The sequence below is a fragment of the Trichoderma evansii genome (assembly GCF_050947405.1).
Source record: "Trichoderma evansii strain SZMC 28006 chromosome Unknown GGI43scaffold_4, whole genome shotgun sequence".
NCBI classification, from domain to species: Eukaryota; Fungi; Ascomycota; class Sordariomycetes; order Hypocreales; family Hypocreaceae; genus Trichoderma; species Trichoderma evansii.
In genome coordinates, this window is record NW_028145202.1 from 36,457 (window position 1) to 60,630 (window position 24,174).

At 45.3% G+C, this 24,174-nt stretch overlaps 7 protein-coding genes across 7 annotated transcripts; 3 read left to right on the plus strand and 4 right to left on the minus strand.

Annotated features, from left to right (window-relative positions):
* Positions 1-306: 306 nt before the first annotated feature.
* GGI43DRAFT_280714 (uncharacterized protein) lies at positions 307-751 on the minus strand. Its single transcript, XM_083201225.1, has one exon. It carries the CDS (start codon positions 718-720, stop codon positions 478-480), a length of 243 nt encoding a protein of 80 aa, XP_083063019.1. The 5' UTR covers positions 721-751; the 3' UTR covers positions 307-477.
* Positions 752-839: 88 nt separating this feature from the next.
* Positions 840-1,916, minus strand: GGI43DRAFT_431999 (agmatine deiminase family protein; the record flags this gene model as incomplete). The annotated part of the gene is made up of 2 exons (XM_083209502.1): positions 840-1,724; positions 1,782-1,916. 2 exons carry the CDS (start codon positions 1,914-1,916, stop codon positions 840-842), a joined length of 1,020 nt encoding a protein of 339 aa, XP_083063020.1.
* Positions 1,917-2,709: 793 nt separating this feature from the next.
* Positions 2,710-5,973, plus strand: GGI43DRAFT_380905 (uncharacterized protein; the record flags this gene model as incomplete). The annotated part of the gene is made up of 10 exons (XM_083203043.1): positions 2,710-2,868; positions 3,018-3,172; positions 3,227-3,420; positions 3,507-3,614; positions 3,676-3,885; positions 3,938-4,034; positions 4,108-4,187; positions 4,244-4,386; positions 5,433-5,570; positions 5,635-5,973. The coding sequence occupies 10 exons, from the start codon at positions 2,710-2,712 to the stop codon at positions 5,971-5,973; spliced, it is 1,623 nt and encodes a 540-aa protein (XP_083063021.1).
* A 1,187-nt stretch (positions 5,974-7,160) lies between these two features.
* GGI43DRAFT_380906 (family 8 carbohydrate esterase) lies at positions 7,161-8,201 on the plus strand (the record flags this gene model as incomplete). The annotated part of the gene is made up of 2 exons (XM_083203044.1): positions 7,161-7,595; positions 7,650-8,201. The coding sequence occupies 2 exons, from the start codon at positions 7,161-7,163 to the stop codon at positions 8,199-8,201; spliced, it is 987 nt and encodes a 328-aa protein (XP_083063022.1).
* A 4,631-nt stretch (positions 8,202-12,832) lies between these two features.
* Positions 12,833-13,879, plus strand: GGI43DRAFT_280753 (PLAC8 family protein). The gene is made up of 3 exons (XM_083201226.1): positions 12,833-13,194; positions 13,254-13,295; positions 13,379-13,879. Exons 1-3 carry the CDS (start codon positions 13,066-13,068, stop codon positions 13,619-13,621), a joined length of 414 nt encoding a protein of 137 aa, XP_083063023.1. The 5' UTR covers positions 12,833-13,065; the 3' UTR covers positions 13,622-13,879.
* Positions 13,880-16,585: 2,706 nt separating this feature from the next.
* Positions 16,586-18,372, minus strand: GGI43DRAFT_421067 (and other transporter-domain-containing protein; the record flags this gene model as incomplete). Its single annotated transcript, XM_083207893.1, has 2 exons — positions 16,586-16,886; positions 16,946-18,372. The coding sequence occupies 2 exons, from the start codon at positions 18,370-18,372 to the stop codon at positions 16,586-16,588; spliced, it is 1,728 nt and encodes a 575-aa protein (XP_083063024.1).
* A 3,440-nt stretch (positions 18,373-21,812) lies between these two features.
* On the minus strand, positions 21,813-24,071 carry GGI43DRAFT_397290 (trehalose-phosphatase TPS2). The gene has a single exon (XM_083205090.1). The coding sequence runs from the start codon at positions 23,994-23,996 to the stop codon at positions 21,885-21,887; it is 2,112 nt and encodes a 703-aa protein (XP_083063025.1). The 5' UTR covers positions 23,997-24,071; the 3' UTR covers positions 21,813-21,884.
* Between the last annotated feature and the right edge of the window lie 103 nt (positions 24,072-24,174).

Below are 24,174 nucleotides of genomic sequence, written 5' to 3' on the forward strand. Positions count from 1 at the left end.
TATAAGGTTCAGCAAAACAATTTCCTGCAGGTATAAGTCTCGCGGACGCAAAAACAAGGAATCGAGCACAACCAGTATTTCACAGCCCCTATTCATGGAATCTACGGTACAAATTTGTTACTTCAATCAACCTCTGAAAAGCTAGGCCTATCAAGTTATAATAGGCTTTTATTGATACATTGTCCTATTAGTTACAGCATGTCGTCGGTATTGCATGAAATGCCTCAAGCGGCTAGAGTATGAGTATTTTCAGTACGGCAAGACTAAGCTTCGATACTAGGTGTATCAGAACTAACTTGTACAGCTTTTAACGGTAGTAAGCACAGAAAAATAGGCCTCATTAGCGGCCGAATATAGGGGTGTGATAGCGGGGAAAATTCCGGCTCAAGAAATGGCTCAACCAGATGGGGCATGATATACCGCTTAGCCAACTTTCTAAAGAAGGCTCCAAACTCTCACTACCTTATTCTAGGAGAACTAGCGTAATAGAAATCTGTGAAATATAGCAAGGCCAAAGAATGAAGCATAGGTAAAGAATGGATGTTTCATCAGGAAGTACGGCTCTCGCAACTTACGATTTATGGTAGTTCTCATGTGCTGCCCTGGATATAATGAGTTTGAGTTCCCTAAATTTCTGGCTACACACCCTAATAAGCCCCAGAAGTTGAGATAGACGGTACTATTCATGTTATTTAGCTGACGTAGGATTGCGTATTCCATCACAATAGCCAGATATTTGATGATATGATTTAGGCAATACCAAAGCTCAAGACAAACAAAACGAAATAAAACTACCATAAAAAGACTAGGAATAAACCATTGGTTATAATGGCCTTATATCAAAGAAGGCGAGAAATTTCTTGCGTTACACGATGAATGCCGCCTCCCAGTCGAGGTAAATCTTCAATCAGGACAGGAAAAATACCCCTTTCATTGCCAAAAAGTTGTTGCATCACACCAGCGGCTATTTCATCCTGCTTTGGGTCGCCAAATTGAGGTAAAATAACCCCTCCATTAACCAGCACATAGCTAACGTAGCTGTACAAAGCCCGTTTGTTTTGGAATCCGCCCTCGGGAGGGAAAATCTCTGGATCAGGCTCCTCTATCTCGATGATTTCGAACGGACGGCCTTTTGCGTCTGTTGCCACGCTTAATATTTCAAGAGCTTCCTTATAGACGGCGGTCCATTCAATTGTTTTGGTCCCATTCGGCTTGCTGATGATCAGATGGCCTGGCCTTGTAAACCGAACAAGGCCATCGATATGGAAGTCGGTCGAATCCATGCCCTTTCTACCAGGGATCCAGATGATCTTTTCCACGCCGAGGGCACGTTGGAGCTCAATCTCGATATTTTCGCGAGATTTTCCTGGGTTTCTGGTATCGTTGACAATCGAACTCTCTGTAACAAGGAGAGTTCCTTCGCCGTCAGTCTCCAGCGCTCCACCTTCAGTTACAATCGAGGTCTCAATCCGCGCGATGCGAGAATATTGTAGATATCTCCTTGCAAAGGATCCAATCATGCTTGTAGGATATTTGGCTCCGCAGCCGTTGAAATTCCAATCAACGCCAACGAGGTTATGACCTCCTCCAAGGCCCTGTCTGATGGCAAAACCAGGAGCAAAATCTCTCAGCCAGATATCCGTCTCCTTTTCCTCTGTCCGATGAAGAGTAATTGGGAACGGTGTTTCAATATTGGAAAAGTACTCTTCAGCTTCTTTATAGCGCTCGTGGCCAGGTATCAAAACGTCCACAGGTTAAAAATGGGCAATGCCTTCAGCGACTACTGATATTTCTATCGTAGCATTTGCCAGCTTCTCATAGTCATCTTTGAGAATTCCCTGCAGGCTGGGCCAGCCCACAAGACTTTTACTCTGTGGTGCCCATTCAGGTAGGCAATGTAGAGGGAAATCAGCCATAATGCTATATCTGTATTTGTTACGAAAGAGCGAATTTGGGAGATGAACAGAGGCTGAATAAGAACGCAAAAAAGAAGTTTACATATTCTTGTCGTTTACACAGGCGAGAGAGAGCATTTATACAGACACTAGGCTATATTTTGTCTTATCTCACGTGTAACAGAATATCATTCGTCTTAATATATATTACTCATATGCTCCTTTGGAGCTGCAGTGCGACGTCGAATCAGGCGTCCTAATTTAGCTCAAACCTCAAAGGTTATGGATGAAAGAAATTAGTTCTCAATGCAGAAATAAGTCTCACAAGCTCGAAATCACGCCATTTCGAAATTCTGAGTCATAAACTGAGCCCCCGATGTCATAAACAGGTAAAAAAAAATGGGATTGAAAGATGAACGCTTCAATGGAATCGTGCCAAGGATAGCCTTGTGATCGAGTCAATCAACATCAACTCCTAAACCTCATTGCAGCGATAATTCATCCTCTATAATTACCCGTCTCTAAAACTTCAATTAATTTGATAAGGGCACTAGGCTGTGGTAGGGCTTCATTGTCTTAATTTTGATAGTCGTCTGAAGCATTCAAAGTATCCTATATCGGCATCTGGCGGAGCATTTACGCCATTGTGATTGGTTCCGTTACTTCGCGAATTCGCACTAAAACAAACTCTTTGGATAAGCACCCCCTCATCCGGGGAATAGGATAGCCTTGGCTTGCTCAATCTCATTCTTTGTGCTTTGAAATATTTGGCAAGTCTTCAATTTATCTCAAATGACCTAGATATATGAACAAAATGCCACAAGAGACCACACCAAAGTCAACTGCGCCATGGGTCATTTCGGCGGCTGTCGCAGCCTTTGCAATTGGTGTCGCGACATCTGATACAATAAGGAACATCGTTTTTGACATCCAGGATGCGATTGTGACATACAGAGGTGGCAATGTTCCTCAGGTATTGACAGGGCTCCCACCCCAAGCTCAGGCCATACATCCATCAACCTTCGCAGCCTTGTCAGCGGTTCCTCCCGAAAATATCGCCGATATTAAAACTGCAAGTAAATTATTCCTGCTTGTCTACTTCATTTATTGATTAATTGGTAGATATTTATCCCGCCGGGTTCCACTATGGAAAGCTTAAAAGAGCGGCCATTTCATGTCTACCACCCGGATTTCTTGGATCTCTTGGGACGAAACCCAACTCTCACGCTCATCGCTGACGCAGGCACGGATCCTCTATTCCATGAAGCTGTGGTCTGGTATGATAGATGTCGGACCTTTTGTAGTGTCACTATTTCTTACGATGCATTCAGGTACCCCCCTACAGATGAAGTTTTCATTGCACAGAGCGCTGGGCCTCTATCAGCTGGAACTGGGCTAAATAAATCCAGCGTGATATCAAAGATATCTTTGAGTGAAGCTATGGCAGTTTCGAATGAGCGAAATGCAGTTGGTAAAGTTCAAGTTCACACTGTTCCTACTGATCCTCCCGTTATAAACCCCAATGGTACGTCTCCTTCACCCCCAAGATGTATAAATTATTATCATAGGTCAAATTTTCCCTTCTGTGAAGCATCTGCTGATTTCTATTAGGAGGAACAAACTACAAGGGTGTCATACTCTTCACAGGAGAGGGAATGGGCCCAAATGTGCCGCCCACGCTCTTTTTAGCAAACCCTAGAGAGCCATACAACACTTCTAGTAAGCAACTCAGCAGCACTTTAGTATTATTTTTGGTCTAACAGGATACCTCCCACTCAAGTCCTTGTCAACAACTACTTTGGTCGCCAGTTCAACTCTCTCAATGATGTTTCCGTAAACTACAGAAACAAACATATCTACTTCACGGATACGGTTTATGGTTACCTCCAAGACTTTCGGCCAAAACCTGGTCTCCCAAATCAAGTATATCAATTAGATCCGGCTTCTGGAGCCGTTACTGTCGTAGCAGATGAGTTTGTGAGCTGTAATGGTGAGCAATACCCAGCTTGTCTTGTTTGGACCACTCTTAAACCAAGAAATAGGTATCACATTCTCTCACGACGGTCGCTACGCATACATAACTGATACAGGTGCTTCAAAAGCCTTTTATGGCTATGATAACACGGGTGCTTCAACAATGTAAGTCCAATGTCGTTCTGCCGCTAAACTTAGCATTGCATCGAAGTTGACAATTCTTGGGCACCTTTTGCAGATATCGTTACACAGTATCAAGAGACGGAACTTTTGAGCATCGAAAAGTGTTTGCATATGCTGCGGTCGGTTTTGTGGACGGTAAAAACTAATCTCCATTTGGTTGTCCAGTACTCAACTGACCGCTCTATCTCCAGGGATTCACTGCGATTCAAAGGGCAATGTGTATGCCGGCGTTGGTGATGGAATACACGTGTGGAATCCTTCAGGGACTTTGCTAGGCAAAATATTCCTCGGTGAGGCATCCGCTAACTTTCAGTTTGCGGGCGATGGCCGAATGGTCATAGGGGCTGAAACACACTTATATTATGCAACCCTGGCAGCTAAAGGTGCGCCGATCTCGTAATAGTAAATTATGTTGATCTCAAAAATACCATTCATTGAAAAGTATTATATACTACATGTAATTTTCCTATATTTAAATATTTGAAGCTGTGAATGCAAGGGAATCAACTTGTTTCAGCAACTGAATGAGCAAATAATCACTGCAATCCAGATTAAGGACCCCTGTTGGTAGTTTTTTCTCGCATTTAATTTCTTAGTTTGTGTTGCAACTCGTATTCTATGTGTTTTAAACATTGCCGACCCGCTTCTTTATTGAGGCTATGCTTTATCCATTGTAGAGGCGATCAACGCCACCCAAGCTTAAGCTACCTGTCCCGGAGGTCTCAAGACCTAAGCCAAATCGGCACTCATCTACCTGACCCTTATCGCACAAATGTTGAAAGAAAGGGGTGCCGCCAAATGATGAACTGTCTGCTGATTCTCCTAGGAAACCAATAATTCCTTGGCCTGGGAATTTGGTTATAGTATCGTTATTTGGCTGCGGCATGTCCACAACAGTCCCAATTGACTGATTCGTGGCTGTAAAAGAACCGACTACTACGTTATCAGTGACCACATGGCTTTTAAGTATCATTTCGCCACACCCGTTTGGCTCTGTAGTAATGAACGACATTGAGACGGTCTGGTTGAGAGTATGAGATTCAGATGACGGCTTGTAAAGACCAGGATTGACATAAATATCGCTAGATCCAGTATCAATTAACAAAGACAAGTTAGTTGCGTCTCCTGCTGTGAAATTTCCAAACCAAAAACCTTCCACAAATACGAGGGATATTGTGAGTAGAGGCTTGTCTGAGGCATCATCTTTGATTTGGGCTGCCGCACAGCCTAACCCCAAAGCAAATGGGAATAACACAAGGACTCGCATTGAGACTGTAATTATTTCGCTCTGGAGCTGTTAATATTGTTGAATGTGAGAATTAAAATGCTAGTTGTAAAAGAAGATTTTGAGTTTCAACCTTAATGACTTGCTTTAAATAGGAGTCTAGTCTTCTCAGTAAAGATATGGCAACGGCTTCTTTAGATGGTCAGCAGTGGATTATTCAAGGCGGATTACCATTGGATGTACTTGATGTTGGTGTTCAACAGTCCATGCTCTTGGATAGTGGGACTTCAAATGTGGGTGTATCCTTTACCTTAGTTTTGTTTAAAAGCCGACACACATACTTACTAATGTCTAAAGATTATTGGTAATCGTACGATGGTTAAAGCGCTCTTCGACAAACTTGGATTTCAGAGTTTCACGAGAAATACCGTAGGCTGCTCCGGCACTCTATTTGGATATTATCCTTGCGATTCTCTCCCACACATAGGATTCCAAATTGGAAATAGCTCGCAAACATTCTTTATCGAACCTGAGGCCTTCAAGATGGAAGACAATGGCAACAACAACTGTACTGCTACCATTACCGGCGGAAATATCGGAGCTGGGGGCTGGCTGGTTGGGCAGTCATGGTTTCAAGGCAAATACGTCGACTTCGACGTAACAGGCAGTCAAGTCGGCGTGGCCAACCTTCATTAAGACTCTACATTTTTAAATATTCGATGTATAAAGACATATATTTCTACTAGTGAGATATCCTCGCTTTTATAATAGTCAATTTATTCCTGTGTCCGCCATCTAAGGCGCCACGCTATTTTTGGTCATTTGTCGATATGTCACACTATCTTCGCCCCACTGAGCTTAGCGTAAACAGTACATGTACCTGTTATTTTGGTCCTAACAATTATAGACTTGGTTAGTTGAGATGATTCATAGTACGAATTGAAGTTTCATGAAAGCATCATAGCAAAAGGATTTAAGATTTTCAACTAGAAATTGGAATATATATAAAGAAAGTAGTTATACGTTAATATAAATAGGCATAGATCTAAATTGTTGCACCGGAAAATGCTTTAGCCGGACGACTCTCAATTTGTAGTCTTATTTGAACAATGGTAGACCTTAATCTTACCAAGTCCTTGACAGGACCATATATGAAACGTTCCCCCTAAAGTCTACACACCGTAGGCCGCGAAATATATCCCGCGAAAATATGCCCCGAAACGCAGACCATTCAAGCAGGTTTTACTTTGTTCTGTTAGCTATCTTTCTTGCGCTGAGAACTTGCTTGATGATACAAGGCAACAGTTGCCTCTCAGGCTTACGTAAAAAGCGACTCTACACGCAATTCTATCGATCTGCAATTACATACGTCCATAAGTGGTGTTTCGATATATTTCAAGAATTTAGTGTATTGAGAGCAGGAGTGAAGTGATTAATACCAATTAGCCTGATAACCCATTGCTTTTAAAAGCCGGGCCCCATAATGTGCCGTCCACTCCCACCCCTTGTTTTCTTCTCGGACAATAATACCGAGGCTGCATATTGGGTTTAATAGAGTTGTTCCGGTAAACATGATCTACATGTGTACACCTCTAATTGGGGCGGATCAAGAATGTAAGTGACTACCACTCCGCTCAACTTGGAGCAAAATGTTCAACGTCTATCGTATGCTCAAACATGTTTCTTGTTTCGATTATAGCGTTGAAGCCAGGTAAAAAGGAGTCAATTAAATTTGAAGGGTCTTGGGGTGGCTAAGCAGAAGTGGGGAAGGGTCTGTGAAGTATATATTATCCTCGTTGGCCGCACTTGGCTTGAATAGATTCCATCACGCCCCAGGACGTTGTGGGTAAAGATTATATCCTTGAAAATTGGTCATCTATAAGATGAAGCCTCTTACTATTCTCTCTGCTTTCTTCAGTTTAACAGCGAGAGTTCTCGCGGCTAGTAGAACCACTCCGCCAGCCGGTGCACTTGTTGTTGGTTCTGGTAACTATGCAACGATTCAGGCGGCTGTGAATGCCCTTAAATCGACATCGCAAGAACAAATCATTTTTATCAATCCGGGTACTTACAACGAGCAAGTTACAATTAATAAACTCACCGGACCTCTCACCATATATGGCTATACTACAAACACGGCATCGTACTCCTCGAATGTCGTTACAATTACCGCAGCTCACAGTTTAGCAAATGAGGCAACAGATGATGCCACAGGTACACTAAGAGTCGAGACAACCAATTTCAAGCTATACAACGTAAACGTTGTCAATTCATATGGCAGCGGCAGTCAGGCCCTGGCCTTGAGCGCCAACGCCGGAGTAAGAAATAGCTGATGTTCTAAATTAAAAGCAGCATCTAACTTGGGTGAATAGAACCAAGGATATTATGCCTGTTCCTTCAAAGGCTTTCAAGATACAGTGCTTGCAGAAACGGGCGCTCAGCTCTTTTCAGCTTGCTATATTGAAGGCGCCACTGACTTTATCTTTGGCCAATCAGCCACTGCCTGGTTCGAGAAGTGCACGATTGGAGTACTCCCTGCATCTATCGGATACGTCACTGCGTCTGGGCGTTCATCGGATACGTCCAGTTATTATGTGTTCAATCAAGCCACCGTCGCAGCCGCTCCCGGCAAGTCTGTGACAAGTGGAGCATATTATTTGGGAAGGCCATGGGGAGATTATGCAAGGGTCGCTTTCCAGTCCTCTTCCTTGAGTAGTGTGATTAACGGCGCCGGATGGCATATTTGGAATACAGGAGACGATAACACAGATCATGTCTCGTTCGGCGAATACGGAAATACGGGAGCTGGCGCATCAGGTACTAGAGCGTCGTTTGCTACGAAATTGAGCAGCCCATTGGCCATTGGAAGCATTTTAGGTAGCAGCTATGCTTCACAGTACTACGTAGATACGTCGTATCTTTGAACTACCTAGTCAGCAATTGAAAAGAGGCACAAGCTGCGCTGCTCTGTTGATTATTTAGCTCTTTGTTTTCAGGCTATCTCGTAATTGGTGCGCAAAGAATCTGAATTTAAATAACGAGGCAGCAACTTCTGCCTAAAAACATTACGCCTGAATTGACAGAGAAAGGGTGTGGACTCACATACACTTGCATAGATGAGCTTATACATAACCTAAGCTCAGTTACCGCTCCCGTAATCTATATAATCCACACACCTTCCTATTCAGATCTGCCGAGGAGGCTGTTGGCTGTTTTATAGGTGCATGTTTTAGCCGGTCTTGGCACAGCGTCTAGTGCGGAAGAATATCTACCGTTTCTATAGTATGATAGCAAGTCTATTCCTCTATTAACATAGGCATGCTGCAATAGATATTACAGGAGGTTCGAGCGAAGTATGTCATAACTTTTTGATTTTATAACTATCGCCGTCTAGAATATAAAGAGCGATTTGCGATTGTTTTTAATGCAAGTAGACTCGGCCTCATTTAATCTCAAATTGTGATTTTCCATTCATCTTTGCAGCAGGATTTGAAAACAAAACAAAAAAAAACATTATCTTTGCTGTAACCGCAATCCTGCGGTTATCAGTCATGCATACATTCAACTTCGTACTCGTACCAATGACCCAAATTTTGATCGTTTCGTAGGCATAAATTGTTCATACACTTTGTTTCTTTCTGGTCATGGGGACGTTGGTATCTTTATTTAAATGCGATCTACCGGCCCTAATATTAGAATTAACGCATACTCAGATAGGTACCTCTAGTTTAAATAGGGAGTTATTATCCAGCACCCCAAATATGGCCTAATGAGATAGTTAGCCCATATATATAACTACTAAAGAAACTGAAGCAGCAGTAGAAGTAGATGTAGTAGATGTAGTAGATGTAGTAGATGTAGTAGATGTAGTAGATGTAGTAGATGTAGTAGATGTAGTAGATGTAGTAGATGTAGTAGATGTACAACTCAAACGCAAATGATGAATGATACCAGAATTCAGTAACCTAGGTATAAAGTTATAGCACGAGCACCTCCTCTCCTAATAGGTATTCAAAAACCAACCCTTTAAATTTTGGCTTTATCGGCGGCTTTAGCTTCAGTTGCATCATGTTCCTTACACTCCCAGTCGCATACTTTGTTTATCGACTTGGTGTATATGCCCCTACGTCATTGAGCTGCGTTCTACAATCTCCCGGCCACATTGCTGCTTCTTTTGCCTCAAATCCATGGGACTTATATCTCGCCCAAGGAATTGTTAGCGGCGGTAGTGGAAGTACTATTATTTTTATGCGCTAACGTAATAGTGTTGTAAAATCTCCCGTCGCTGTTTGCTCTTTTATAGTCTGTAACTATTATTCTTACAGCCTGTAGGTTAAAATATGCATTCTGCCAATGTTTCTATCTATATTCACTTAAAATCTCAGATGCTGAAGTCATTGTTTTGCAACTAGCAGCTCTACCAGGAAGGATATATCTTTATCCTTGACCAGTCGCCGGATTATTGTTCGAATTGCTAGTGAGCTTTTAATTCAGCTATAGTTAATTAGTTATATGAAAAGACAGGCGCTAAATGCAACTAGGTTTCATGTAGTTAGCGCTTCTATTGTTAAAATGAGTACAACTAGAGCGTAGGCAGGCTGCTGGCATATAACTACAATGCCAAGGTCAGTGGGGCTTAATTTCATTTAACGTCAACTAGTATCATGAAGGCAAATAGTCTCATTTATCAGGCATAGCCTGGAGAGCAGTTACTCGTAACTAGTCATAAAGAGCACCCGGTGTAGGCTCTACCGCATCCGCCAAGGCCACGAATTTTAGCTGCTTCTCAGTGGTTCGTCCCCCGTCAGACTCCTCTACTTCACCAAGCTTCAATGGGTGCGCTCCTACGATTTCAGCCAGCTTATTATGTGATACATTAGGGCCAGGTCCTCGCAGTAGAGGAGCATCGAACGCTTTCGCTATCTCTGTTGGATTTAGAGACATGTTCCGGCCTAGGAACCACCAGCCATGAAATGTTGGAGTAATAAGAACAAAGACAAGCAATAGCATGGTGCTGGCTATCAAGTATATGAAGTCAGAATGGAAAATGATCACGTTGCGCGTCTACTTCATGGTTAGTTTTTTATGGCGGAGGAGGTCTAGTAGTATTCCGATAGTCCTCATTGCTAGCTCCTATAGATACTCTGAAAGCTAATTTGTTCATTGCCGAGAACATATATGGCATGGGACCTGTCCAAGTTGCACATCCCTGAAGACTTGCAGATGAGAGATCCACAAACTAGTTGGAGATGATATCGGGCAGGAACAGGTGTATCTGTGCATCGGGTCCTGAATTGAAGGTGTATTGCGCCTTAGAGTCGAATAGTGCCCGCGCTGCGAGACCAAAGCCAGCTGCAGTCCAGCCTGCAGGTAGCCTATCACTATCGGCCCTCAAGCCGCAACTAAGTCCGGGTGGCTGTATAGATATTTCCATAAGATTGTTAAGTGCTTCTGCAAATGTGAGATTGTTGCCTTGTATTTGGATGGATACTCAAGAGTTGCAGAACGCAACTGGCAGGATCCGATGGTCAATGTTGTGTTACTATAGTTACCTGTATTGTTATGGCTATAAAACACCATCAAAGTTATACTTGGCATATTACTCTGCGAGGCAAAAGGCACATCCCACGATACATTGAATGGCGATAGTATCTTGTTGTCGTAGGTGACTGTTGGTACGATCGAGTAAGGGTTTATTGTAGATTTGGTAGTCGAGTAATTGGCCATAAATCCACCCGCCTGCACGACGCCAGTACATGTATCGGTGCACCTGGTAAATTTATGCGTAATTGGACTCTTCTGATTATATGCATTAAATGCTTGGAGCATCGGGAGGCTCATGCTGACATGATCTGAATCCATGTCTGTCCCGTATTGATCTCCTGTGTAGCCAAATGGAACCTCTGGTGCTATTGAAGGTCTACTGGGAATCAGAGGAGTGTGAGCTGAGTACCATAAGGCGTGTATTTTAATGCAAGATTGCGAGATGCAGGTTAAGCTGTGAGTGTTATACGACACATGAAATGAATCGCAACATGCATTATAGTCTTGAGGCCACTTGCTGGCTTCATTTATAGCAGGTCATTAGACAGAGCCTGATTCTTGGGATACATGTAGTTGGATATAAGTGTATGTATGCTAATGAAGACCGTCACCCTCTCCAGGGAATGTTAGGCCATTTCTATCTACCCCTTTATAGTTGGTCCACCTAGTATCAACAACATTTTCTTGAACAGTCTTAGTATAAGAATATATTTTTAACCTTTGCATGAGATGTTAAATCAGTCTTTTATCCTACGGAAAGATTTAATATCTTCGATCAGACAATGACATATATCGTCACCCGCCTAATTCTTAGGATATTGATTATGGTGCTGTAAGAAATTATTACTTGGAGCTACAACTGCTAAGTAAAAGCGTTTAAAATCTATATAAGCCGCTTTTAGATAATTGCAAAGAACTATACTTGCAAATTATTTTTATAAGACGAAGTGCATAAAATATGACTCAAATCCTTAAACAGGCCTAGCTGACCCCAGGATTTTTATCACTCGGATAGTGCATGTGGCATGACCATTGAAAGTAATAATAGTGGGCATCAATTCTACATTCCGCGTATAGGAATAGTATCATTGCTATTGCTACCATAAATCCAGCAAAGATTTCGGCTGAAAGAAGCCGAAACATCTGCTAACCATGCGGATCTCGCCCGGCACTGGGGCTATGTGAATCGGGCGCTACTCTATTGGGAAATTGCAGGGCAGGGAAATGACAGTCCTAGTGCATAGCGATCAGACTAGACATATGTACATGAGATATTGGCTCTTCTAATATGATAGGAAGTAGGGCCATAGTGGCATCTAAATAGTAAACGGGTTACTAATCTTGCGTTTATGCGGTTACTACTTCGCTTCTTATGTGCCCATTACCAACTACTGGCTGATCTTAACACAGCGTCCTAAGAGTTTAATACTATTCATCGGGGAGATTTCTTTGCTCTTCATCAAGTTTAGCATCTGTTTCAGTCTATTCCATTGTGGGGTTAAATATTCGAAATTGAAACGGTTGTATTAGCGTTTGGATGGCCTGTTGTAAGAATCCTACGGTATGCACAATATGGCTATGCACACTATGGCTAACATGGCATGCTAAAAATAAATCACTAGATATCAATGTTTGGGCTGGGCTGATTTACTTTTTCACGTAGCTTGAGAGACAGGGGTTAGTATGAGATTTTAGCGCTGATTGTTAAGTAATCAGGCAACCATCTTCAGAAGCGTGAATAACAACCAGACTTCTATCGATGGGCAAAGAGTTGCGATTAGTATAGTTTCATATAAACTTCGACAAATCATTGTGAAAAAAAAAAAATTAATACAGAGTTGCATAAGAATAACTCAAGAGTTGTGTCTCTCTACCAGTGGTTGTGACGGTTAATCTTCTTTGGCGTAGTATCGTGGTCCCACTAGATTGGGTAGTAATGAAATGACTACTACTACTCAGCCCTGCTAGCCCAAGCTCAAGGCTCTTCGTAAATTTTTAGTACCTAATCAAGGTTCTAGTTAGGCACAGCCAATTTAGTTTCCTTATGGAGAAGAAAGCTGAGAACAGGGGACGTTTCAATCGCCCTGGTTGATCGTCATATATAATGCCTGGCAGATACCATGTCTTCCCCCATACAACCATTTTTTCCTCCAACATTCGCGACCTTTCTTTCATTACTCTTTCCTTAACTGATTCACTCTTTGACTTTCTTTTCTTATACTATTTACAGCCTTAATTACCAACATGACTAAAGAGGGCGATAACAACAAGGAATGGGCCAATGGCCTCTTCGATTGCTGCTCTCCTGCTGGCCTTTGTCTTAAGACGACTTTTTGTCCCTGCATTACGTACGGAAAGACGAATCACAGAATGGTTGGTTGAATGGACTCCTGGTTTGTGGTGGTATGAGACAGGTGGCTAATTGTATCCAGAGCCATGGCAACCTGGATGATTACTCATGCTGCAATGGATCTGTAAGTCCCTATCATTACGTATTCCATCAGAATACAGAAACAATAAAACAATGAATAGCAAATTAGCTAACACCTGTATCCAGTGTATCCTGTTCGCGATCCTTACACACTGTGGACTCCAGTGCATCCCCGCTACAATGCAACGAGGCGACTTGCGCGAAAAACACAACCTTGAGGGTGGCTGCTTTGGAGACTTCTGCAAATCTTGCTGGTGCACTTGCTGCGTCTTGATGCAGAATGAGAAGGAATCAGAACAGCGCGACTCTCTCTTGAGAGGCTCATCCCAGGGATACCAGCCCCAGGGCGGTATGGTGTACCCACAGTGAAATTAATTTGAATAGGCAGCAAGTATTCCAAGGAAATACTTTATCTCATTTAAGGTAATTGAGAAAGATGATTGAGATTTTACGGGTCTCATGAGAAGAGTATATGCGATCAGAAGGTTTTGGGTATTTAAAGGGTGCTGGAAAAAACACAGGAAGGATTTATTACAAAATCCGTGAAGGGAAGCTGTTTCAGTCAGCATTATTTCAGAATTTCACTTTCTTTATTATGGTTTATTATATGAAATTGGATGTGGCATCCTGATTTTCTGGGAATATTATTTAGCGGGAAATTTCATTATTTGTTACTCTCACTCTTGTTACAATCTCTTGTCTGTTGCGATCGCTGTGTTTAGCGACATTACGTGAGCACCCTTGTCTAACATGCCTGAAAGACTCAGGGAAGAACAGGAGTGTGGGGTGGAGAGATCGGCATCCATTGTGGAGGAGCTTGATGATGGAAATGAAAGTAATGCTTCCAATCTCTCCACCACTAAGCTGCATTGAAGGCTAATAATATTTCTACAGGTCAAGTCAATCAAGCCTTCCGATCTGTGCAACTTAACTGAGCTCCGAAATGCTTAAGATTTTGGGAAGCGGTCGCTTGAGAAACGAAAACAGCTATACAGGGCCTTCGCGCTTACGGTTACCTAGTCTATCAAGGCTCCAAGCCAAGGCGCCTACAACATTGAATTCTATCAAACATTTATTTTCTAATCTTGGAGAGATGCTTTATTCAAATTTAGGTTGCTGTGAAGTTTTACAAGTCGGACTTGGCTGTGGTACTGAAAACACGATAATATATTGCCGATTCATCCAGTGCCTTTTCTGCGTTTAATTTTTGGGAGTTTGAAGCATGAAGCTTGAGTCAAATGTTTACTATCACTTAATACTTTTTTTGAATGAGAGGGAGAGGGAGAGAACAATGCACTCTGTAAAACATGCGCCCAAACACTTCTTGAAAACACTGGGTGCTGCATGAATGGGGGCGTGAAAATCGAGAGCGAGATCTATGTTGCAGCTCCCGCAATTCTGTCCAACACATCTGCCACGACGACATCCGTCCTCGAACTTTTCTCAACCATGCTACGATATGCATCTCCCACAGTCAATACATCTTGCTTCGTTGAACCTATGGCTGCCAATTGGATCGGTAGGCGGATTTGGCGCGGAAGTTTCACCCTCGATCAAGCTGTTGGCTCCGACTTGGTGACAATAGTCACAATGCATACAGCGCCACACAGATCTTCAATGTTCTCAATGAGAATTGTATGGCCTCTCCCTGACCCCATTGTTTGAGGATTTGACGGTGTGTCTCAACAGGCGGAATTCCCATACATTGAGATAGTTTTTGGCTGAGCGTCCATTGGCGTATCCCTCTGGAGGCAAGAGCAGCGAATGCTGTAGCAGTCGCTGCATATCTCAGAGGGTAACTTGACGTTTTTTTTTCCTCTGCTCAAAGGCCTGAGTCTGGGAAAAAAGGTTAACATTCCTTTTGCGGCAGACTTGGCAATCGCCAGTTTATACGCCCCCAGCACTTTTTGGTATAAGGCTGAGATAGACCATTATCAGTCCTTCGACAATCAGGATAACCAGCACGGACACCAAGAGGGAAGAAAAAAGGAGAAGAGTAAGGCAAAGAGAAAGAAAGACGTGCTTGAGATACATCGCATCAATCTCTACTGCCTCTACTGCCTCTACTGCCTCTACTGCCTCTATTGCCTCTATTGCCTCTATTGCCTCTATTGCCTCTATTGCCTATACTATCTCTACTACTTCCAATACTTCTAATAATTCTACCATTTTAACTCTTTCCATTGTTTATGACATTTCTACTTGTTTGCTGACGTTGCTAGACGGTCCAGTTTTTACCAATATACAGTACCAGGCCTATGGATATAGAACATGGAAGTTTAACGTACAGCACCATCCGTGTAATTTACGGACTCTTGCGTCTCTTCGATCTAACCAGTTCAGTGAATAGACATTTGGAGTCTTGACGAAGGATTACCGATACCAACGATGGATATGAGAGCAAGTAAATACGTTTCTACCCAGCGACTCAATATAACGATGGCCATTTCTTAGGTAGAACGCTATTTGCTTAGGGGTAACATACAATTAAGGCAAGGACACCAGCATTGCTAACTAGTCATGCTCAACAGCACTGAAGTCGTCTGGCAGTATAACCGGGGAGAAAAATGGTCGGTCGGTCAGTGATCCGAAATGCAACCGCTACCAGTTGGTTGGTTGGTTACAAAATGCGAGAAGAAGCATGGCGAATGTTTTGGTATATTTGGTTATAACTTCAACGCATGGGATGCTATCTAGGTGTGTTGCGTCACGCTTAAAGTCGCCTTAAAGAAGTTGAATGGAAATAAAATAGACATCTGAAGTTTTTTGGAATCAATTGCGCTGTGATGTCGGAGTAAAAGATTGAAATTATAATAGAAACGCGACTTAAAAAGTGCAGTTCCGACCCACGGATTCAAAGGCACTTTTGCACACTTTGCTTTATATGTGCAGTTAGACATAACCGAAATCTATCAGAATAGCCATCAATTTAAATTCTTGATTTACTTAACTGGCATTTGCTCTCAATTCAATGATATATGGCTATGCAAATGCGGGCATAAGTTTAGTTTAGTCCACGTTACTGTCATTTGCCTCCCCTCCCCCTCCCCCTCTCTCCCCCACCCACCTCTATTCACTGCGCACATATGAGAATCATATTAAATAATATTTTTTTGTAAATGCAATTGATATCATGCTCATTAAAATAAAATGAAAAAAAGAAAAGCCACACTAGCTTCGCACGTTATCATGCTCCTGCCATCATCTTACAATCAACCTTGGTATATCCACTTCCGTCATCAATGCTCAACAAATGTTCGTAACCACATTATTTACAAATGAATCCATGCTTTTTGAAATGTTCTTCGTAAGCTGGTGAATCCATGCTTTTCTTTAGACATGCTCTTCGTGAGCTGGCACATCGGGAGCCAAGTCCTTGTTATGGTTGGCCGCATCGCCCAAGGGAGTATCGCTGTCATGATCCGCAATCGCATCAAGATCAACACCAGCCTTGTATCGTATGTTCGCCATATGTTCCGGTGGAGGCGCGACCCATTTCGTGCTCTTCCATGGCTTGACGTGCTCGAGATACATGGTATCGATCTCTTCGAGAGTGCGGCCCTGGCCTTCAATGACGAAGAAGTAGATGATGAGAGCTCCCATAAAGTTACAGCCAGCAAAGACATAACCATATCTATAATTATCAAGTTAGAAAAAGATACAATTACCAATAAATGCGAAGTGTGAACATACCTGAAATCAATGGCGCCGGTGATGAATGGGGTGAAGAAACCAATACAGAAGTTCCAGATCCAGTTGCTGGCAGTGGAAAGAGCCATACCCTTTGCACGATAGCGCGAAGGGAAGATTTCGGCTTGAATAGTCCAGATCATGGGACCCCAGGTGGTAGCAAAGCCAAGAATGAAGAGACAGGCAAAGACGATCAGAACGATACCTGGCGTAGGGGTGAGAGTAGGGTCTTGGAGGTTAAGCATGAAATGGCCGACTGAGGCAAAGATCATGAAGCAGATAAACATCCAGATGGAACCGGCAATAAGGGACTTGCGACGACCAAAGTGCTCAACCATGTACAGACCGATGAAGGTGACGCCAAAGTTGATACTGTTGAGAATGATCTGGGTAACAAAAGAGTTGATCTGCACCGACTTGAAGATGGTGGTACCGTAGTAGAAGAAGTAGTTGGCGCCAGTGAGCTGTTGGAACATCTGAAGGGTCATACCAAGAGCAATGCGATAGGCCATGCGGGGAGCCTTGAACATGGTAATGAACTCCTTGACGGGGCCATTCTTGATCTGGTCTTCACCACGCAGCTTACGCTCAATTTCGACGATCTGAGTGTGAACAGCCCAGTGGTTTTCTGTGGCACCATATACTCGGCAGATTGTCTGTTTGGCTCGCTCCTCCTTCCCATGTCGGAAATCGAATCGAGGAGTTTCCGGGAAGGCCAAGATACCAACACCGAGGCCAATGACCCAGATCCAACCCAAACCAATGACAATACGCCAGCTACCAGAGTTATTAGCCTGATGCTTGACAGTGCCATAGTTGAAGCAAGCGGCCAGCCAGATACCCATGGTGATGAAGAGCTGATAAGCGCAAACCATGGCACCACGGATCCAAGCAGGCGCTGTCTCAGCCTGGTACATGGGTACAAGCAAACTAAGCGCGCCAACTCCCAATCCGGAAATAAATCGACCAATCATGAGCTGGTACCAGGCGGTAATAGAGGCAATCTGGATAATGAATCCAGCACCTACGACAAAACTAGCCAGAGAAATTGAAGGCTTACGACCGATTCTATCGGCGATGGGGGCAGCAACCAGAGCACCAAACAATGTGCCAATAGACAACAAAGCGACAATGAGACCAGCACGCACATTGCTAAAGTACTTTGTGCCGTCTGAGTGAGTAAGACCAAAGCGGTCGAGAAAGTCGGGCATCTCAAGGAAGCCGGAAATCTGACCAGTATCATAGCCAAAAATAAGACCACCGAAAGATACAAGACATCCCATAGCCCATGATCGTCCAGTTACACGAGGTAAAGGAGAATAGTCCAGGCCAGAGACTGAAGGTCGACCGAAGTCGGGGTTGTGCTTCTCTGACGAAGGATCATGTTGATCGAAGTAGATGGTCATAAAACCACCCTTTCTGCGACCCATTATGAAGGTTGTTGGTTATATCAATGCCCTCGAATGGCAGGTAGTGGTGGTTTTGTTCTTTGCTTGAGGTTGTGGTGAAGTTGTGGTGTAGTTGTAGTCTACTATGAAGAAGAGCTGGAGATGAAGAGCTATCTCTTAGTTCCTTAGTAGCTATGAGGTAGTAGTGATGGTATTGTTTATTTACTCCAATGTCCTATTTCAAGCCAGATCATCGGGGGGGAGCCATTGGGGTATATATGTTCTCCAACAACGGCCAAGGGCCGCCACTGAAGACCGTTTCGTTGCTATGACCTAATCAAACACAAGCACCCACGCCATATGGTCACGATCTCAAGGAATCGTGGGACCCCGGCCCAAGCCCGGCGGTTTGGTGGGTGGCCTTGCAAGCATCTCCAAAGCAGGCTCTAGTCCCGGACAAGAGAGAGAAAAAAAAGTCTGCCCACCCCACGGGTTCAGGGCTTGGGGAAGCCCCCAGCTTTGCGCCTAAAACCCTGGGGATACAGGCAGCGGACGCAGGTCAGGTGTGATTGACAAAAGCTGAGGCCCGAATTGGGTGACAAACCGCCCACCATACCGAGATTCTCCATGGCACAAATCGGTCCTACTCTCCAGACTTTCTCCATTGCCTTCTCCATACACTGTGGAGAGCCAGAGAATAACGATAGAAGACGCAAAACGAGATTTGGGCACTCGGTCCCGTGATTCGATTGGCCGGCGGACGCCCCGAGGGTGAGGAATATGAAGAGGATGAGGCGAATCACAGCGAGAACTGTCGCAACTGACCGAGCCCCACTGGCATGAGGTGCTCCACTGGGTAAAGCTTCTTTCTCATGCCGGGCTGAATTGCTGCTCGTTTGGGACTCGTCTCGGCATTTTCGGGGTCCAGTTTTTTTATTTTTTTCTTCTTTTCTTCTTTACGAAACATGCGTATGAATCAGCAAGCGCCGCATTGTAGATCCCCCTTATCAGAAACATGATGATGCTTCACGGCACTACCCAATTGGAGGTGCATTACGCGCATCCCCAAATAAAACCGCATTGATGCCGATGCAAATCGAATTCATGGGCATTACAACCATCAAAATAGAACAGAGGTAATAATAAAACGAAGAGGCTAAGATAGTCGCCGTCGTTCAATTGCCTCTCCAATTCCTCCAATTCTGCATACTGACGCCTCTTTCCTTGTCTCATGACGTAGGCCGCACCGTGTCGGCAGTGGAGTGGGGCCGCTAAGTGCGTACCGGTACCGAAAATTCCGAGCGCCAGCAACAGGTCAGGGTGAAAAAATACACCACCGCAAGGCATACGAGCTATAGTGGCAGACCGGCGGCGATTTTTTTCGGCACTTCCCAGCTTATGACGTTGTTGACATCGGGCTAGCTGCGGCAGTTTTCCGCTTGCCCAGCAAGGGCTTAATTGACACATTGACAGGGAAGCAAGCAAGAATGCAGTAGCTACAGAGCCGCACTGAAGCTGGGCGTGGATATTAGGAAGCAACCCAAAGGGGCATATTTGTTTGATTGCCTAATTGCTGAGAATCGACTGACAAACCCCAAGCTCATAATCGAGAGAAGCTCGGCGAATGACCTGGAGTAAGAAGAAGAAAAATTGATGCAAGAGAAGAAAAAAATTCGAGTCAGCAGGTATCCTCCTTTTCGGTCCTTTACCGTGTACAACTCTGAATACGCGGCTTGTCGGAGCCCGCTGCGGTCCCCATGACCCCTTGATGGAGGAATTCTCACTGAAAATCTCAGTGATCCACGGGTTTTCCGCGTAGAGCTGATTCAGCGGGCATATTTTCTGCATATTTTTCTTTCTCTGTCCCGCGCAATGGGTAATCATCGTCCAATCCCTGCGTGACAATTCATGACTAACCGGATAACAACACCAGATCGAGCCTCTGGCCATCACCACCACCCACTCATCGGCCTCTTCGGAACAGAGTTCAGCGGTCTCTTTTCTTATTCTTCTTTCTCCAGATTCTCTCCCCTCCATCACACGACCCAGCGCGAATAAGATGCCAGGGAGTTGACATGGTAGATCCCGCATGCCCATCTCCAGTTATTTGGAAACCATCGCCAACCCCCGAAGAAGGGCCAGAGTTTCAACCCGTCTTTGTCGCCTCCACCTTCGCTCTTCTCCATCCAATGTGATTCCCCCAGCTACACAAAGTTTTTTGTTCTGTCTTCTTATTTGCTGTCGGATTTTCCTACGGCCGCCACGCACGTGCTGAGTTGCCTTTGGGGCTGACGCCCATTTTTCATCGATCGACGGAAAGGACGAGGTGGCTCACTCGCCTCTCGTGGTAGCCACTGTTGCAAGAGGCTCTACGCCCCAAGCCTCAAGCCCAGCTATGGCCAAAGTCTCCAATTCTCCAAAATTCTTGTTCCAACTCCTTGGAAAGCCACGGCGACTTAATTTGGACGATCGTTCCTCAGAGATGCCGATTCGCAGCCACGCAACATCTCTCCTAGGAAACAATCCAAACCCGTTCGAGGAAGATCTTAACTTTATACTTTGTCCTATTTTTAACGCTAAATGAATAACAAACGCTATACTTTCCCAGCCGACAAGAATCTTGATTGAACGTCAGGTTAGCCAAGATGGCTACAGCCCCTTTTTCGTCCTGTTTTGCTCTGCGTTTTTTCCACCACCCAGTAACTCGCCAACCCCAGGTTATTGCTAGCCTCCATACGCCACGCGCCATCCTTCGTCTATTAACCATTCTATACATCTTACTGTTGTCTCTCTCTCATCTCCAAAGTGTAGTCGTTAAAATACCCAATACCTTTCAAAAACATCTCATGAAGCTTTACAGGTTGTCGAAACAGCTTCACAGCTCGCAATAAAAACAAACAAGGGGAAAATGGGGAGGTTATACGCGTCCCTCATAGCTCTTCTGCGGGAATGTGTCCCTCCACGGTACTCAGAGCTGCTAGGTTCACCTCTCCCACACGCTCGAGGCAAGCTGGGTCACCAGCTCCAGCTAGCAATCCCACACACTCAATAACATCTTCGGGCTCCAGGAGATGCCATTTGGCCAGCGTCACCTTGGTGCTTGCCCCCACAGTTACTGTAAAGACGTGCTGATCGTCCAGAATCGTGCCTGATGCCCCGTTAAGGCTGCGGAACATATCCTCATCTGTAAAATCATCTCCAGAGCAGAGAGCAAACTCGATCTTTCCGGGGTGCGGGTCCTTGTTTGTCGGTGCAGCTCCCGGATTGTGGTAAGTGGCCACCAGCCGTTTGGCGATTTCACCCTTGTTGATAAAAGTCGGGCGTACCTCAATGTTAGCCTTGCCGGGCATCACCTCGACCTCCCATCTCTGGCCCACCCCGCTTTCCAGTTCCTTGTGGCACTCGCGTGACATGTGTACCCCCTGCTCAGGCTCGGCAAGCCGGTAATGCCAGGTCAGGGCGCAACGCTTTCGTTCTATGAAGGAACCTAAGAGATTAAAGTTAGCTTCTGCTGATGGCAAAAAGTGAGCTTGCCATGGTGGCTTTGGGGGGCACTAACCTGGAACCCTGTCTGTATACTTCTGAAAAACCTCCATGACTTCTGATTGCCAGCCCATGTCGAACTTCTCTGCCAAGTTGATCCACTCCGTGCTACCAGGATCCCTCATAAAGCTACCGTGCTCGGCAGAGAATCCGATTTGAGAGATGTGACCCAGGTGCTGCTGAAGGAACTCTTGGTCTCTGCCCGAGATGATCCAGACAGCGTTTCTAGAATCCGCCGCAAGCACCTTCAAGTAGCGAATGATGCGTTCTGAGGGGACGGCCGCGCTCGGTTCGCGTACAATTGGAGTGAGTGTTCCATCGTAATCGAACATGAACAGTCTCTTCTTTGCCGCGCGATAACGAGATAACAGGAGGGCTCGGTCGAGCAAGGGCGTTGAGTTGGCCGAGTTGGTTTCACCCAGAACAGTATGTACCTTGCGAACAAACTTGCTGATCCACGACTGGACATTTTGTGTCGTGACATGATCGTAGAGGCTAGCCTGCATCTTAGTGCGCTCCTCAACAGGCATGGTCAGAGCCGTGTTGATCTTTTCCGCCACCCCTGTGATATCCCAGGGGTTGATGTGAATTGCATCACGGAGACTACCAGCCGTGCCACTAAACTCTGACAGAATAAGAGGGCCGTTGTTATCCTTTTGACAAATGATATACTCGAGACTCGTCGTGTTCATCCCATCTCGTACTGATGTGATGAGGCCAATGTCTGCTGCTCGCAGCAAAGCAAAGTATTCAGCCTGGTTGAGGTACTGAGGGTAGTGTTGTACAGGCGAAAATCCGAGGCTACCATACTCACCGTTGATCTTGATGATGAGCTCATTGACTCGGCTAGCAACCTTGTTCTCCGGATCGTCCTTTTCGGCCGCGACGCTAGTGGGCGATGTCACCTGGATCAAAACCACCTTTTCTCTCCAGTGGGGGTACATTTCCAAGAATCGCTCAAATGCTTGAAGTTTTTGGGCTACGCCCCTGACGCTGTCCAACCGATCTCGTCCAACAATAACCTTCTTCCCTTCATACATCTTCAGGAGCGCCGCATGCTTCTCGTTCACATCATCTGCCCAGGCAGCGGTCGCTACTTTGGCAGCATCGATGCCGATGGGGAACACGCCGACTTGTACCCTGGTGCCGTACGCATCGATGCCGAGAGTATCGGATGGGAAACCAAGGATACGCGTACAGCAGCTGAGGAAATGCCGGGAGTAGCTGTATGACTGAAAGCCCACGAGATTAGAGCCAAGGATGCCCTCGAGCACCTCTTTCCGGCGAGGCAAGCATCGGAGAAACTCGCTGCTGGGAAATGGAGAGTGCAAGAAGAAAGATATGTACATATTCGGGACACGCTGGCGCAGCATGCTAGGCAACAGCAGAAGGTAGTAATCGTGAACGATGACTACATCGCCAGGCTTATAAATCTCAATGATCTTGTTGGCAAACTTCTGGTTCATGCGGTAGTAATCTGCCCACTGGGCGCGCTCTTTGCGGCCATCTGTAGGCTCGTGTTGTTTATAGTGAAAAAGTGTGTACAGATCATGCTCAGCGTAGCGCCGCCATCGGGCTTGGTCCTTGAGCATGATGCCATCGTCGGTGGCCTCGCTCTCATCAGCGAGCCAAACGGGCACTGTGCGGATAGTTTTGCTGTGAGACAATTGCTGCTCCAGCCGAGACTGGTCTGCTTTTGGTATCCAAAGCCCGTCAACAGGGGGAGGTGTAGGCAGTCGCGTTGTAGCATCGATCGGTACGGGGGCCGACAGCGCATTCACAGACGTGGCGGCAGTGGCCGTAGCCGAGGGTGTATCCGGGGGAGAGAGCGGGTCGTCGTCGGGATTTCCAATCTCGCCAGTCCAGGCGACCACGGTGTGATTCCACGGCGTCGCATCGGAGGAAAGATAGGCAAAGGAGTCAATGAGGGCGGACTGGCCGCGGCGGGGTTTGAGGTCCTGCGTAGCAAAGCTGGTCAGTATCACGCATTTGAAGCAGAGGCAAAATCGGTGCCAGAGGAATAGATTAGGCCAGAACACGGGAAAGATGGGCGCGTGCTCTTCTGCCCCGGCAATCGCATGTTCAGCGCAGCAGAGCATCAGGCCATGCCTCAGAGCATCCATCTTGGCATTCGTCCTCCTCGCAGCAGCAGATTCTTCGGCTGGAATAGACTCACCCAGGCGCCGCCTTTGTGGTATGTCACGGCATGCGGGATGTTGAATGTCGCGGAGATGATGTTTCCGGTCAGGGAGAGCTCGGGATTGGCGGCGCGAATCTCAGACAGAGACTCACGGCGCGCCA